Source organism: Heliangelus exortis, chromosome 15 (assembly GCF_036169615.1).
Source record: "Heliangelus exortis chromosome 15, bHelExo1.hap1, whole genome shotgun sequence".
Lineage (NCBI taxonomy): Eukaryota > Metazoa > Chordata > Aves > Apodiformes > Trochilidae > Heliangelus > Heliangelus exortis.
This window is the reverse complement of record NC_092436.1, coordinates 6439720-6452563: the sequence shown is the minus strand read 5'-3', so window position 1 is coordinate 6452563 and position 12844 is coordinate 6439720. Positions and strand designations below refer to the sequence as shown.

Here is a 12844-nt window from a genome sequence, read left to right as displayed (position 1 = left end):
TTACTAAGACCTGCCCCAGCAGCATGTCATAAAGGGGAAAAGAAGAAAGCAACAAGCATTTCTGAGAATGTAGCCCTCAAATTCAGATTTTAGAGCCTGAACTTTGCGAATTTTAGTGCTTGATGGAAAATCCAAAACGAGGCCTGGTTTTAAAAAAATTTATTTTACAAAAAATTAAAACCAAGTAGTATTTACAAGCATTTTAAATAAAGCTCCTAAACCTCAACTCTTAGTAAAACTGTTGAAGCTTGTTTAAAATGCAAGAAAGGGTCTCAAAATGTTGTTTGTCAGTCCAGAAGGGTTATTTTTATTTTTTTTTCTTTGTCATTAGAGAGCTGTTGGATGGAAAAATGATACTATAGAATAGCTCATTTTTTCAAAAAAATCAATCTCAAGGTGTTTTTCCATCCTCCAACCACTTTTCAGATGTTGATAACAAAGAGAAATGAAGCTGCTTTGCCTGTTGTTACATGTGATAAAATTAAGGGCTGGAGAAGTGGGACCAGGTGGAAAAAAGGAACAAATATTTACCCATCTCCAGAACTACTGGTGTTGCAAGAAGAATAAAATTTGTAGATTAAGTTGAAAAAAACCTGCAGTCAGAGTATTGGTCCAGTCCCCTGTCAAAGGTGAACTTTTAGGCCTCTTAATCTATTTCCAGAACAGTTTATTAATACCTAAAAGAACTAAGATGAGGCTCAGTATGGGTCAAACCTGTACTGTACTGAATTAGAGACTGTAGAGAGCTTATCAAATCAGCTCCAGTAATATCCATTCCCACTACTGTTAAAGCAAATCTCTGAATATTTTTAGCTGCAAGGATAATTTTTAATGCCACAGATTCCCAAACCTCTGCAGTGATCAAAGGGAACAGTTTTCACAGGCTACACAACGATAAAATAAGCAAAACATGAGGTAAAGCAGTCACCCTCACAACATGCAGAAGTTTTAAAATAAGCTTTATAAAGCACAATTTACAAATTCATCTGCATGTCTGTGTCCATTTTAATTGGATTTCCAGACCCTTAGCTCTACTGAATATTCAAACTGTTAAAGTCTTCCTTGCAGATTCTGTACAGTATAAAGAAGAAAAAACCAGAGGTATGTATACACAGGAGGTTGTTTTTTGCCCTTGGTATTAAAAAGATGGCAAACCACAAATGCTGGCATTAGGAATTCAGTCAGTTCTCTTCTGGGTTTCAAATGAAGATGCAGCTCTTCAGCAAAACTGCAGGCTGTGTACAGTAGATGCCTTTTGAGACATTATTAGGGAAAATGACTGGGGACAGCAGCTGCCACTAAAGTAACCACGTTCTGCTGAGGGGCACTGCTTATGAAGGCTGCATGTTGTTGATAATGGCCAAAATACTCATTTTCTCCGGGGCTGAGTCCACATCTTCATTTTGTTTCTGAGCCACTCCCGTGCCAAGGCCATACAACCGCCCACAGTATTTTGCATCATCAATTGTATCCTCAAAAAACAACTGCAGATTAAAAAAAAAAAAAAAAGAAAAAGGGGCATTGTTTAAAATACCTTTAAAAAGGTATTGTTTAAATATCCCTCTAAATCGGAGGGCACCCAGTGTTAATTAAGCAGCTCATTTGAAGTCAGCCACTTCTAAGATGCAGCATGTGAATTCATATAAGCACATGAAAGAATAAACAGAACAAGTCTGTGCCAGTATCAACAACATCTATTATGAAGTCTGAAGTGTGATGGCCACAAGGCTCAAAGAAAACCAAAGCAACCCAAACGAAAACAAAGAACCACATTGTGCATATTGACATTTATGGATAGGAACTGGAGAACCATAAAGTACCTCTTTCATTCTGAAGAATGCCATTCCTGTGAGAAGAGAGTCTGACCCTGCCTGGTGTTGTCGTCCTATCCTCTGCAAATCCAGCTGATCTGCCACTTCTTGAAGGCCACCCTGCAAAAAGAACACAAGAGATTTTATCTTCAAGACCCATCTCTTACCAAAATTGCCACACTTGCCTCCAAAATGTGAGGGCAAACACTGGCTATGATGAATCAAAGTAGACTCACAACAGTGTACTCACATCAGCTGTGAGTGGAACCCAGCTGTAAACACTGTTCAAGAATGTATCCTCTTCTCAAATTTAAGTACCCTGTGTTCCTGCTGTGGATAGTTAGGATGACCATGGGTACATTTATAGGTTACAAATGTGGGACCTTTCCCTCCCTCAAATAAGGTTGTGATTCAGTAGATAAATTACTTTCAACCCTTGGGGTGTCTACTAGTTAATCAAGTCATTCATGTGAGAAGAATACTCCACCTTGCCCAGTGAAGCAGAGGAGTTACTTCATTAGCCTCTGACATTACTGGTACACAAACTGTCCCCTAGGGAATGTCCCCTATATAATATGCATATTGATAAGTTTAAAACTGGGAAAGGAACTTCTCTTAGATACAAACTTACTCATAGGTGCCTATGTGTGACTACTTGCTTTTATACACCTGCCAGCTTTAAAACTTGGCCTACACAGCAGTTCTGTTTCTTGGCTTACTGCACATTTACAGTGTGGATGCCCATCTACCACCTGTTTGCTGGGGAGATACCAAGTACCTTGAGGTTTTTGCAGCTCTTCATTAAGTATTTTACATCATAGATGGATGGGAAGAAAAGGTTCAAGATATGGAAAAATTCATGTTCCTCTTCTGGTAGCCTGGAATCTGTCAGCAACTTCACCATGTAGCCAAAGTCATAACCACTGAAAAGAAAACCACAGACATCAAATAGAAGGTAACACCTACACTCAGCCCATACTGCTATCTTATTTTTCACAAGAGTTTCACATGCTGTAGCTTTCAAACCTGATTATTGTCTCACATTCATAAGACTCTGGATCAGATCCAGAATTGTTTCTGATCTCTGTTAATGCAGAACTTCTGAATGCTCCCTGGGCTCCTTGGTTAACCTCTTGAGCCCCAGAACAGCTGACCTACTTTTCTGCCCAGTACTCCAAGTTTCAGTAACTATGGGCAATATGGAAGAGCAGGCAACCCTCTAAGTATTGGTTGCTACCACTACCTCCTCCTCCCTTGAGTCCTTTCAGTTGCAATGATATCAAGGACCAGAGACTGTGTCATCCAAGTTGCTTGAAACATTACAAGACAGACAACTTAACTACAAGGATTTCTTTCTCTATGTTAAACATATAGAGATGAAGATGAGACCACCACCAACATTGTAAGGAAGAAACAAAACACCTACTTCACAATGCACATGACTTAAAAATCTGAAATGTGCTTCCTATAATTAGTAGTAATTTACTCTATAGAGGAAGCCTCTAAGAGTGGAAGGAAAGGCATAGACAAAATTCATACCACAGTAGTAAGTGCCAGTACAAACTGAAGTGCCAAGTGTTCTTAATTCTTAAACTTGGCTTTTGTATCTTTATGATTCTTTCAAGAACTGCAGAGCTGCTAATTCTGATTAAAACTTTTTACAGTCTCCATGGTCAAAAGCAACAGTATTTCAATCAAAAAGAGATTTCTCACTGCACAGCCTCAGTGACCACCTCAGACCTACCTGTGGAAGGACAGCCACTTCACACTGTCACTGAGAACAACCCCTGATGTCATAAGCAACTCAGCAAAATGCAGGGTATCAATCCCTTCTTCTTCATGTTTCTGGAACTGCAGACCAGAGCTGGCAAGGAGATCTATGGAATCCTGAGAGTACATGTCCTCCCTGAAGAAGAAAAGCAACTTTGCACTCCAGGTACTAACAAGAAAGGCTCATTTTAGAAAAAACTCCCCCAGCACTATTTAAAAAATTGGAGTGACCAGTAGGCTCTCTCTGTGTTCCACATTTCTCTCTCCAAATATTCAAATTAAATCAGTTTTACTACAACTACTACAACCTCCTGCACACGTAACAACCTATTCTGCAGTCATAACTATTTAATAACAATAGTTGCTTGTGAAAATTCAAAAAAAATTCTAGAGAAGTGTATGATGTTTTCAAAACTGTTACTTCTGCAAGGTGAATGGAAGCACCCCAGGTGAGAGCATGGATAAAAGGGGAGCTCTCCCAAACAGGAAGACCTGAAATTCTAAAGCCCAGAGTATCATTTCCATCTACATTTCTATTTTTTACTTCACAGTGCATACCACTGACCATCCCCAGTTTCATCTTTAGGAGTAAACAAAAATTGTGTAATACTTGACTAAGGAAGGAGGGCAGGGGTGAGTGATGATGTGTGGAGAGGTGAGCAGGAACCTGACTTCTGTACAAGATTGTTTGATTTGGAGCAGGGTGGAGGAAGGAAGGACATGAAACACTCAGATCAAAATTCATGCCAAATATGATAATTGACTCAAATGAAGTGATCACACTCTGAAAACCACTTCACTATTATTTCAATACTTTTGAGAGGCTCACAAAGTTGTGGAAGCAAATACTGCATCTTTTGGGTTCAAGAGCTGTATGACCTGCCCATACTAGGTATGAATCTTTGTAATGTCTTCAGTGACAGTTCCCAAAAATTGGAATGTTTTCCTATAAATGTGTGGATCTGCCAGATAAACCCTCTCTGTTTTCAGGCAGCTATAGTGGTAATTACATCGAGTTTGTCTTTATAATTACAGGGGAAGGGATGATGAAGCTTGTTTCAGCTGTAACCCAGGATGTTGCAGTATGGAGGAGACACGAACAGCTGCCACACTCCATCCAACAAGATTCATTCTCCTGAACAGATGTCACAATTACACCAACATTTTGGGGTTTTAGATCCCAGTTTATATTTTAGCACAGATCTGTCACAAGGCATTTTCTCCTTTGTTGGAAAGAGCACATCCATTTATTTTTCACAAAAAGAGACCAATTTTATAAATGTATGAAGATTAAGGGCATAACGTTGCAGGAAAAAAATAATGTTTAAGACACACAAAATTATTTGTGAGGGGCTATTTCTCAAAGAAAAGGATATTAAAGAACAGGATTTTTGAACTGGTTGACTTCCAGAACTATGGCAAACTCCAGTCATGCCAAAATAAGCTCCCACATCATCTGTATTAGACTCTGAATTTTTTATTGCTCAGCCCAAGCCCCAGTGACAAACACACAGATAGCTGCACTTGCCAAAGAATCATAGAATCCTAGAGGTTGGAAGGAACCTCAAAAGATCATCTAGTCCAACCCCCCCTGCCAGAGCAGGGCCCCCTAGAGTACATCGCCTAGGAACGTGTCCAGGTGGGTTTTGAATGTCTCCAGTGAAGGAGACTCCACAACCCCCCTGGGCAGCCTGTTCCAGGGCTCTGTCACCCTTACAGTAAAAAAATTTTTTCTGATATTCAACTTGAACCTCCTATGCTCCAATTTACACCCATTACTCCTTGTCCTATCACTGGTCACCACTGAGAAAAGCCTAACTCCATCTCCCTGACACTCACCCCTTACATATTTGAAAACATTGATGAGGTCACCCCTCAGTCTCCTTTTCTCCAAACTAAAGAGACCCAGCTCCCTCAGCCTTTCCTCATAAGGGAGATGCTCCACTCCCTTAATCATCTCAGTAGCTCTGTGCTGGACTCTTTCAAGCACTTCCCTGTCCTTCTTGAACTGAGGGGCCCAGAACTGGACACAATACTCCAGGTGTGGCCTCACCAATGCAGAATAGAGGGGGAGGAGAACCTCTCTTGACCTACTAACCACACCCTTTCTAATGCACCCCAGGATGCCATTGGCCTTCTTGGCCACAAGGGCACATTGCTGGCTCATGGGCATAAGGAATGCACAATATCAGCAGAACAGGCAACTACTCCGTATCTCGAGACTCACGTCAGGTTGAATTTGAAGTTAAACTGCCAGGTGTTGATGCCAGAAGGATATTCCCCCTTCTCATTTGTGAAAGTCAGGCCCAGCTGGATAATTTTCAGGAGGTCAACGTTGCACCGCAGGAGCTGGTACTGATAATCGATGGAGCTGCGGAACTCCCCGATGGGCCTGACAACAACTCCAGGAAACTCTGTGTCCTGGGGAGGGAAGGGAAAAATCCTAACTTGCCACTTAGTCTGTAAGGAGTCATTATTATCACTGGGTTCCACACTTGCAGGCCTCAGCACTGCATTCTGTGAATTCTTCTGTAAAAATCACTTTTTTTTTTTTTCCTCCTTTCCTGTATTCATCCAGACAGAAAGCTGCTGCAAGTCAGACACTAAAGGAATTCCTACACAATTTTATAACTATAGCATTCATTATTACAAGTATCCTTTCAGTTTTGTTTGTATATAAAACAAGTTTTGTTTGTATATAAAACAAGTTTTTGTTGTTGTTTGTATATAAACAAGTATTGTTTGTATATAAAAAAGTGTTATAAAGCCATCCAATAAGCACTACTGTCTATTCTAAGCAACTCTCTCTTGCAAAAGACTCCCATTTTCCCTAAGTCTACTAAAATTGACCATTTTTTAAATTTACTCAGTGTTCTTTCATGTTTTAAATGCAAGTTAAATTCAGCACTCATGTTAATTCAATAGCACACACAGGGATAACCTTCACTGGTTTTGACACTTGCTGACATTAACAAAAATTCCTCTCCAAACCAGACCCTAACAGGGGAGCAGCCACCTTGTAGATGAAAAACATTTTACTTGGCCAGTGATTCTGTGCTATCTTTGCTGAAACCCAAACTTTTAGACTATTTTTACTCTCAGATCAGGTCATGTAATTTCTGCTGACTGGAGCACAGGCAAAGACTTTCAGGAAGAATCCAGCACTGTGTGCCTGATAAAATCTCTCCTTTGCCCAAGACATTTGTGTGTTCACTCTTAGAGCCACTAAAACTGGTCACAACCTCACAATTATATCAAAAGATGCAAGAAAGCTCATTTCCCTGTGATATATGATTAAAAAAATCTTATTAATTTACACAACTGCATTCAACACTGTGTTCAGCCACTAACTTTGCAGGGCCATGTGTTTTTATGCCCTGCTTTTAATAGACTTTTTGAATCCTGAAGTCAAGCATTCCTCAGCCAAGTTGGAATAACTTACAGTATAATAACTAAATCCAGTTATTAAAGTAATGCCCTGGCTCCTGCCAAGCATATACAGACTTTCTTACAGAGGTTCTTCTCACCTGGGGGAGATTCTTAAGCAAAGCTTTCTGAGCACTGTCATACCAACGCCCAGAATCTTTTTCTTCCAACATCCAACCCCACTAAAAAGGAGGCAGCCCAGCTGACTGGTTGTCACTTGCATGGCATCTTCCATAACCAAACAGAGAATGGCATTCAAAGGACAAATACACTTGTGGAAAACTAAAGATTTAAATCCAATTGTACATCTGACCTATTTACTTTTCTGTTGCATAAACTAATACTTATTCACAGCTAAATATTAAATTAATTCTGTTTTTTAAGGTGGGGTCTCTCTCTCTTTCATTCATTCCACAGATCTTTCATTCAATCCACGGTCAAAATTACATGTATTAAATTCTGGAAAGCTTCTACTGAACCTCTTCCTAATTTTTCACTACTTAACCTCTAGCTCATTTTGAATGGGGATGGGGGAAATAATTTCTTGCTCAAGAATCAACTCCCTTTCCCCCCAAAAAATCCCTCCACTGAGATAATTAAGCCAAGTATAAAATATTTACCATTGCAATGTAGCTGTAGCTTAGAACAATTTCCCGGATTTTCCTCATCTCTTCTTCCAGATTGTTTGCCCATACTTCACAGATAACCTGGCTGTTCTCTGCAAGGGCTGCTGGCATCTTGCAGGGACCAGAGTAGAGACAGCTGCTGTTGAATCCAGATGGCAGTGTAGAATTGCCAGCTGCGTGGTCCTGGTGAGCTGCATGAAAAAGATAAACTAGTAGTGCTTTATATGAAGAAAGCTCTACATAGAAGAGCGAGTGCTCTGGCAGAACCAGTCACTCTTCCATTTTCAGGTACAAGTAGCTTATTTAAGATCTGCACTGAGTTTTTTCTTGCATTTGTCACTTCCTGTGAACGTGCTGAATAAAAAAATCTACAGCGTCTCTTCAGGTGACAGGAGGGGATGCACAGTTAACACTGCAGTTAGAGACGAGAAGAGAAATCCCCTCCTTCATCTGGCATCAACTCTGAAACTACGAGTGTGAGATGTACAGGGAGGGCACCCTCATGTTTAACACTGCTCAGCTATCGCGACAGCTTCCAGGCAGAGTCAGAGAACATTTTACAGCCTCCCCTTGCAGACAGACACCTCTCGGAGGCAGCTCAAGCCCACCTGAGGAAGGGATTTCAGCTCATGCCAACGCAGCTCCAGCAGCCCCAAACCTCTCCCCCCTCACCAGCTCCTCGCAACACGGCCCCAACGACCCCCGGGCTTCTCCCAGCTGCGCTCAGACGCCCCAAGCACCGCGCCCGGTTACCGGGGCTGCCTGAGGGAATCAACCCAACCGCCACCGCTCAGGAGCGGCGTCCCCGCTGACAAAGACCCCGCTGCCTCAGGGCCGGGCCCGTCCCTCCGCCGCCAGCCCGCGGTGCGGCGCCTTGGGGATGCGGGGAAGCGGCCATGACCCGACCCCCGTCCCCTCATCCCATGGAGGGGGATCTGGGGGGGGGGGGGGGGGTCCCCCCCTTGGGCCGCCCCGCCCGCACCTGCTCGCGCGCCGCCGGACCCCGCCGCTCGCGGGCAGCGCGTCCGCTCTATCCCTCGGGTCCCCCCACGTCTCGTCTGCTCCGGGGCTCCCCATCTCCCGCCCCGCCCCCCCCCCCCACCGCTACCTGCCCGGAAGCCGGGGCCGGGCCGATCGCCTCCGCGCAGGCGCGATGAGGCCTCCGGGAGGGAGGGGCGGGGGATAGGAAGAGCCGAGACTTCCGGGTTGCTGCTTCCCTTTCTCGCGAGAGAAACGGCGAAGCCACCGGGGCGCGCGTTGCCTCGCGCCATTGCCCCGCGGCCGCGCGCGCTCCCGCGGAAGGGGAGAGAGGGGAAGGGAGGGGGCGCGCGAACGCCGCGCGCGGCTCTGCCCGGAGTGCGCGTGCGCGCAGGCACCGGCAGCGCTGCCCCCCCCACCCACCCAACCCCCCCCCCCCGCGGGGCGGTGCTTGGACTCGCCCGCGGTGCCGCCCTGAGAGCGGGGGACGAGCCCAAAGTGCGCGGGCGGGGGGGGACGGGGAAGGGAGGTGAATGATCGCAGCGCTCTGACGGCCCCCCGAGAGCCCGGCAGCCTGGAATTCAAATATGTTCAAATATTTTCCATGTCTGCGAACTCTTAGGTTGGCTTCTCCCGTGTAAATCATAGAATCATAGAACTGGCTGGGTTGGAAGGGACCTCAGAGATCACCAAGTCCAACCCTTGATCCACTCCCGCTGCAGTTCCCAGCCCATGGCACTGAGTGCCACATCCAGGCTCTTTTTAAATACCTCCAGGGATGGAGAATCCACCCCTTCCCTGGGCAGCCCATTCCAATGTCTGATCACCCTTTCAGTAAAGAAATTCTTTCTAATGTCCAACCTAAATCACCCCAGCAACCGGCGTTTCTCTCTGGTGAAGCAGCATCCCCAAGCTGGCTGCCGGCGCTTGCTTTGCTGGGCGGTGCTGCCGGCAGATCGGCGATTTAGTTGGAAGTTTGTCTGCTAATAATGAAGCTCAGAGGATGGTTCCTGTCTTTTAAACAGAGCTTTCCAGACAGCGTTACAGCTGAGCTCAGGCACCGCCGCTCGGGCCCTCTGGCAGAACTTGGCCTGCACCACCTGGAGCCTTCGCTGAGTCCCAGCTACTTCCTTACCATAAAAGTATCTGGAAAAAAAAAAATCCTCCGTACTTCATCCATAGTTCAGTGTTTCAGGTTTCATGTTCATACCTCAGCAGAAACATTTTAGGAAAGGTGTTTGGTGTCTACCAAGTCAGCATCTTGAGACATCCCATGACTGAATGGTACTTTGATTCAAAGTTTATCTTGGTAGATGCCGTTTTGCTTTCTCAGCTCTGGCAATCTATAGTATTGCATAATTTATATATTATGCAATCTGCTGTATTGGCAGGAATCATCTTCCCATCACATCTGAGTCTGAGATCTGGTGCAAGAAAGCATAAATTGCTAGTAGGTAAATACAGCAGATTGGGTTCCAGCACTCTGTCAGTACGAGGTTAGACTGGTTTTTTCCCCTAAAGGGTTCAGGGTGAAATACACAAATCATTTTTCTTGCTTCTAAACCCAACACTTGAAGGTTTTGTGAATCCAGGGGAAGAGGGAGGTTGAATCTTCTCAGGAGACTGAAAACAGGGTGTGCCTTGCTACCCAAATAAAAAAAAGTATTGCTGGAAATGGTCACTTGTATCCTTGTAACATTTAGCAGTTTGCATGGTTGCTTGTTTGTTTTAATACTAAAGGATGCATACAAGCAGTGGTGATGAGAGCTGGAAGCTTTTGCACAAGAAGATCAGCATTAGTTTTTTCAACCACGGATTATTTTTATTATGAGTAATAAAGATGAATTATAGCTGGAAAAGGCACCTGGCTCTTTTTTAAAAAGTCCCACAGTTGTCGTGGGACTAAACTTGTCTCGTTGTTTGTAAACTTGCTTCCAGCTCTAGCACTCCAAAGCAGGTTCTTGAAGAGTCTTCACACCCTCTTCATGGCTAGGACCACAGTAAGAGTTTGTGTCTGCAGTCCTAGTACATCATAAGGTAAAAGAAAAGGCTTTAGCTCAACATTTTCACATTGGCAGCTTGTGCTTCATGTGCTGGATTGTGCCCTGCTGATAGAGTTCTGCATTTCCTTTAGAGCTTAATAAAAAGTTCAGTTCCACAAATGGTACAAAGGTTACTTACGAAGATCCCAAAACACTAATTCAGAGTTAAAAGATGCAACTATTTCTGAACACGTTTGAACCTTAATGGCAAAGCAATAATTTCCATTTCCCTCACCTTTACACAGCTACACAGACACCTCCAAGGCACGCTGCTGCCCGACGAGGTGGTGGCACACACGTGGCACGTGGCTGGCAGTGTCACTGAGAACACAGAGAATTAATGATTAGGTGATGTGGGCTGATCTGTGATTCATCTTCAGGCTTGGAGGAACTATCAGTCTGGGTCTGTACAATCCTGAAAGATCATTCATAGTTTTTCTTTTTTTTTTTTTGGTTGGTTGGTTGGTTGGTTTTTTTCCGTAAACAGTGAAACACACAGTATTACAAAAACTGTGGAGAGAGTGACAAAGAGAAGGGATCTTGTGAAGTTTCTGATCAAAAAGCCTTTTTGCTGAGAGGAAATCCAATTTCTTGCATGCCTCAGCAAAGATTCTGCTACCCTTGGAGGGTCTGAGTGACAATGCCCACGCAGGGCACGGGGCAGCCAAGAGGCAGAAGCAGCTTTCAGGTTACAGCCACCCTGTACCAGACACAGACTTGCAGCAGAAAGTAAATTACTTTTACATCCTGAGAACTGATACGCTGAGCTGTCTGTTCCTGTTGGGTATCAAGATGTCAGGGATCACCCATGTTGGAATTGAACATCAGGTAAAAAGAAACCGAGGTCTGTGAAGTCACTGGTTTGTCAGCCACGTTTGGCTGATAGATGAACGGATGAACAGTCCTCCCAGTGCAAGCTCCAGTCCAAAAAAAGATCAGCACAAGACCAGATCCATTTGTCACTCCTCTCCTGAAATGCCCATTTCCACTTCCTCCTCTGCGCGTGTCTAAGGAGCATTCTTCCCTGGTGAGTCCTCTGCCTGTGATAAATAACAATAAGTAGCAGAGACTGAGAATTACAACTCTTTGCCCACTAGGAAATGGTTAAAATTAGTCAAAAGAAAGTGTCAGTAAGAACAGAAACACTTAAATCTGAAATGAAGTAACAGCAAAGCTTTACCCTCTAAGAGGAAAAACAGCATGAAGTTGGGAGGGGAGTTCTGGGAATGTTTTCCTGCCAGAAGAAAAGAAAAAAAACCCATACCAAAACAACAGATGTAGTGGTAGGTACAATAGTCCGGGCACAGACAGCGAGGCATCATCATTATTCTTGCTTTTCAGTCTCTGCTGCTCTGAAGCTGCTTCCTTGAGATGTTTCTTACCAAACAAGAGCATTCCTGCTCCAGGGGATGGCTGTACAAAGCCAGCTATGAGGCAGGGGTGATATTCCTCGTTTTTTTCTTGATGGAAAAGTAAATCTGGAGAGATATGGAGAGTTGTCAGAGCCTAGTTCACAATAAGATACTGTATATTAGGTAAGTAACATAGATTGGGGCCACATTTGCATAACAAAGACCAATGTTACTGCAAATTACATCTTGCTCTCTGCAATGCCATAATTACAGACTTTATGGTCTGTAAACATCATCTTTAAAGCCAAGTAAACCCAAGCACATTCTCTTTGCATCTTGCCGATGGAACCCAGCTCTGCAGCTGCCTGAGGACTCTGTAGCAACAGCATTGGTGAAATTTATAGATTTCATGTGACGCAATGAAAACGACTCTTTTTTATTTTTTTTTTTTTTGCCAAAATCCATAGTAACCCTTAATGCTTTCAACAAATACACCTTTGACCCACTTGGTTGCACTGGCACGAACTGTTTTGTTCTTGAAACACAAGTGAGTACACAATAAAAACTGCTTATCTTTATGGCGTGGGTGGCTTTTTTTTTTTTTTTTTTTTTTTTTTTATTTTCAGATGCTGACATTGACTCTTGATGAAAAACTCTTACCTGCAGAGATGTATTCCAAATGCTTCACCGAATGACATCATGTGCACATGCAGAGGGATCACTGCCAGCACTAACAGTGACATGGCACAGGGCTCACATGACTTGTCTGGGAGGGGACAGCCAAGCTCCTGCTTGTAAACTCCCCCCCCACTGCCTTTGCCTAAACTTTGCCTCATAAA

General features: G+C 43.8%; 1 protein-coding gene across 2 annotated transcripts; it reads right to left on the bottom strand.

Annotated features, from left to right (window-relative positions):
• Positions 1 to 144: 144 nt before the first annotated feature.
• Positions 145 to 8835, bottom strand: CNOT8 (CCR4-NOT transcription complex subunit 8). 2 transcript variants are annotated; one of them, XM_071759333.1, is made up of 7 exons: positions 8742 to 8835; positions 7628 to 7824; positions 5809 to 6002; positions 3556 to 3717; positions 2590 to 2734; positions 1821 to 1931; positions 145 to 1484 (listed from the first exon to the last, which is right to left on the bottom strand). In XM_071759333.1, exons 2-7 carry the CDS (start codon positions 7742 to 7744, stop codon positions 1332 to 1334), a joined length of 882 nt encoding a protein of 293 aa, XP_071615434.1. In that variant the 5' UTR covers positions 7745 to 7824; positions 8742 to 8835; the 3' UTR covers positions 145 to 1331. The 2 variants fall into 2 exon arrangements, with proteins under 2 accessions (XP_071615434.1, XP_071615435.1); XM_071759334.1 differs by lacking the exon at positions 8742 to 8835 and adding an exon at positions 8616 to 8719.
• Between the last annotated feature and the right edge of the window lie 4009 nt (positions 8836 to 12844).